Source organism: Rattus norvegicus, chromosome 8, assembly GCF_021556685.1.
Source record: "Rattus norvegicus strain SHRSP/BbbUtx chromosome 8, alternate assembly SHRSP_T2T, whole genome shotgun sequence".
NCBI lineage: Eukaryota > Metazoa > Chordata > Mammalia > Rodentia > Muridae > Rattus > Rattus norvegicus.
In genome coordinates, this window is record NC_141541.1 from 47,103,296 (window position 1) to 47,107,068 (window position 3,773).

A 3,773-nucleotide genomic window follows, 5' to 3' on the forward strand; every position below is an offset into this window, starting at 1 on the left:
GTTAAATGATTAGATCTTAATTCTACTGTTCTGTCCATTTTGGTTTTTGATTGTCAATTATCCAGTGTAATCAAGTATTAGAAGAATACCTTCTCTTTAAAATGAAAATTTACATGCAACATGTTGTTAAGATATTAAAATAATTACAACTACACAAACTAGTACAATTTCTAATTGCATAATTAGTATTTATCATGTCACCCACAGAAATGTAACCCTTTTTACAGCAAATGAATAAGATTACAGAACTCTATAACTGCCTACATAGAGGGATCAAATGATGGTGAGGTAACAGCTAATATTTATCCATCTATATACATAACTGTCCTGCTTAAAGCTCAGGGAACATTTATATATATATATATATATATATATATATATATATATATATAAAATGATGGACTGTCAACTATGGGCATAAGCATCCATGTCTTCCTCAGCATTTCTTTAAATCGCTGATTCTGAAAAGCATATGAGATTTTAGGTACTTGAAATATAAAGTTGAGATTTGTAATAATATAAATTAGCATAGGTTCCTAACAAATATGTAATAATAATATATAGTGGGTTGAAATAAGTAGTATCAATCAAATCTATGTGCTTTTAAACCCTTTAGTCTAATAAATAATCTTCACATGATTTCTGCTTATGTAAATTTTTTCAAGCGTTTTTTTCAATGCAACACTGACATCCTTATTCCTCAGGCTGTAGACCAAGGGGTTCAGCATGGGAACAACAGTAGTATAAAACACAGATGACACTTTCCCTTGGTCCATTGAACTCACTGATGATGGTTGTAAGTACATGTATGCTGCAGAACCAAAGAAGACAGCAACAGCAGAGATGTGGGAACTGCAAGTACTGAAGGCTTTGGATCTGCCCTCTCTGGAGTCAATGCGAAAGATGCTGGCAATGATGAAGATATAGGAAGTACTAATGGTCAGCACTGTGGCAAAGATGTTCAGTGTACCAAAAAATAAAATCAATATTTCACTGATATAGGTATTAGAGGATGCAAGTTGCAAGAGGGGAAGAAGATCACAGAAATAGTGGTTAATCACATCTGATTTGCAGAAATGAATACTAAACATGAATCCCATGATTACTGATGCACAGAACACAGCACAAACATATACCACTGAAATCAAAGAACAGTAAATTGGAGGAGACATGGTTATATTGTAAAGCAAGGGGTTACTGATAGCAACATATCTGTCATATGCCATTACAGCTAATGTGTAGCATTCTGCACTGCCAAAAATGATGACAAAGTATAGCTGAGCCAAGCATCCAGGGTAGGAGATGATGTTCTTCTCTGTCACAAAGCTCATCAGCATTTTAGGGGTAACAACTGTGGACAGACAGAAGTCAGTGAAGGACAGACTGCTGAGGAAAAAATACATGGGTGTGTGCAGGTGGGAACTGAGCCCAATCAGTGTGATCATGCACAGGTTCCCTGCCACGGTGATCAGATATATTCCTACGAAGAGGAGGAAGAGCGGCAGCTGGAGTTCTGGCTTCTCTGAGAGCCCAGCCAAGAAGAACTGAGTCACTGTGCAATGGTTTCCTGCTGCCATTTTCTCCATTTTTATCTTGGAAGAGTAAAACAGTTATATATTTGTCAGAGTGATTTTATTATTATTTTCCATGTATACAACATATGTATATGAATTATTTCTGCCTCAGTAATCCTTTTTCATGTATGTAGTTACCTTAACTGGATCACTTTAGTTAAATAAAATGTCTTGTATTATTATTTTTAAAATATACTTGGAAGTTAAGATTGCAGTTCATATAAAATACTATCACTGAATTAAGTTTAAAATTTTTTCATCATTGCCATGTCTTAAAATTAAATTTAGCGAAAATTAGCAAAATTTTCTGACTGCGTTGAAGAAGTAGGCTTTCACTAAAAAGGTGAATGATTATTCAAAATTTACTTTTTCTATTGGATGTCCAGAGCTCCTATTTTTTGACATTCCCATTTTTCTATTTCCTAACATAGGTAAGGTCTTTATATACCAAAAGTGAAAATTGATTTACATCTCGAGAGTACTGTATTAAATTATGTAAACGTGGTGTTACTAGGATTAAGTACTGGACACATGTAACACAGAAATCATATATCCATAAATCTATGGAAGGGACATATTACATATCATCAGAAAATGTTAAAAACAGGACACAGGCCTGCATGAAAAGGGAAGAAGCTTGACTTGGAAGAGTTGGGAGAAAGAGAGTGAGTATGATCAAAGCATGTGTAAGAACAAAAGAGTTGAGTAAAGAGTTTTAAAGCTTAAAGGGATGAAAATGAGGAGACAAAGCCAGAATGATTAAATAAGTCTGCCATAGGACTTAATATGAAATGCCCTAAATATCTGTATTAGTGACACCATAAAGACAACAATGTTAAAGTAAAATGAGAATTAATGAAAAATACACTTTATAGGCAGGAGACTTGTAAGGTCAGTATGTGAAGTTTAAATATGTATACAAGCATATACTCATTATGATTCAACAACAGCAAAATCAAAGTGAGATGCTTTCATACAAGTATATAACAATGGCTTTAGAAAAGTTGTAGCAATATCACATGTAGATGAGGCGTACAGAGCATGCATCAGCGGAGTGAATTGTAAAACCTTGAAAATTTGTAAAACTAACTTGACAGCATAAGTGTGAACATCTATCTTCCATTCACTTCAATTAAATGTTTCTCATTCTTGCCAAGAAAAATGGATACATTTTTATGAGTAAAATTTGTGAAAATATTCTGTCAGTTTTATTTATAAATTACCAAAGCCTTAGTATGACAGAACCAAATGTTAAATTGTATTTTTAGTATAGAAGGTAATCCTGACTGGCATTTACAATGGGAAAAATCACTAAGGCAGACAAGAGGATATGCTATTATTGTAATAGCCAGGAAGTAAAATTTTCAGGGAGGAACAGCAATTATGGATATTGTCACAATCACTGTGAATGCATATCGAAGCTGTCTCTTTTTGCCTTGATGGCGTTGTTCCCTTGCAATCATTCATCATTTTGCATGAATGGCTCCCTCTTTTGCTAGCCAGTAAGATCCCATAAACCCATGCAAAACCATTCTCACTACTACTGGTTACACTCCCGAGCTCAGTGTTGTGACCTTGTTGCTGAAGGTACCCTGTACCTGAAGCACAAAGTAAGGAGATACTAAGATGGCTTGGTCTTTAAGTTTCATCACGATCAGCTAGCTTTTATAGTGCTTGAAGCTACTATAGATACTACTGGAGGAAGCGATTATTCAGCAAACTCTCTGCAACCTGTGAACTATATTAATTTTCTGGATTGGAGGACATTCTCAGTGCTAAAATTGTGTCATGAACATCACAGTAATATTAAAACATTTTCTATTCACAAAATAAAAAATACTAGATATTATTGTCAGACCAAAGACATGTTACTTATTAAACATTTTAAAAATTACATCAAAGCATACTAAAGATTATTAAGGATTATGCTATTCCAAAATAGGCACTGACTATTTGGAAGCACTGAATGTATGCATTTTGTTTTTCATTTTTTACTGTATTTTTTAGTTACATGTGCCCAATGACTTAGTAAACCCTGTCCTAATAACTGTTGAGCAAGGTACAGAAATGCATGCACTAAAGTGCTTTTTATGTTCTTCCAAACGTAATTTTCTAACTTGAATCCCACCTATTTTTAATAAACTATATTTTCCTTTCCCAGCTCTACATACAGTTTTAAATCTGTTTTGTCTTGTATAA

General features: G+C 33.9%; 1 protein-coding gene across 1 annotated transcript; it reads right to left on the reverse strand.

Moving 5' to 3' along the window:
- Window positions 1-617: 617 nt before the first annotated feature.
- Or8g34b (olfactory receptor family 8 subfamily G member 34B) lies at window positions 618-1,577 on the reverse strand. The gene is given in 1 exon segment (NM_001000799.1): window positions 618-1,577. A coding segment is annotated over 1 exon segment (960 nt).
- Window positions 1,578-3,773: the final 2,196 nt, after the last annotated feature.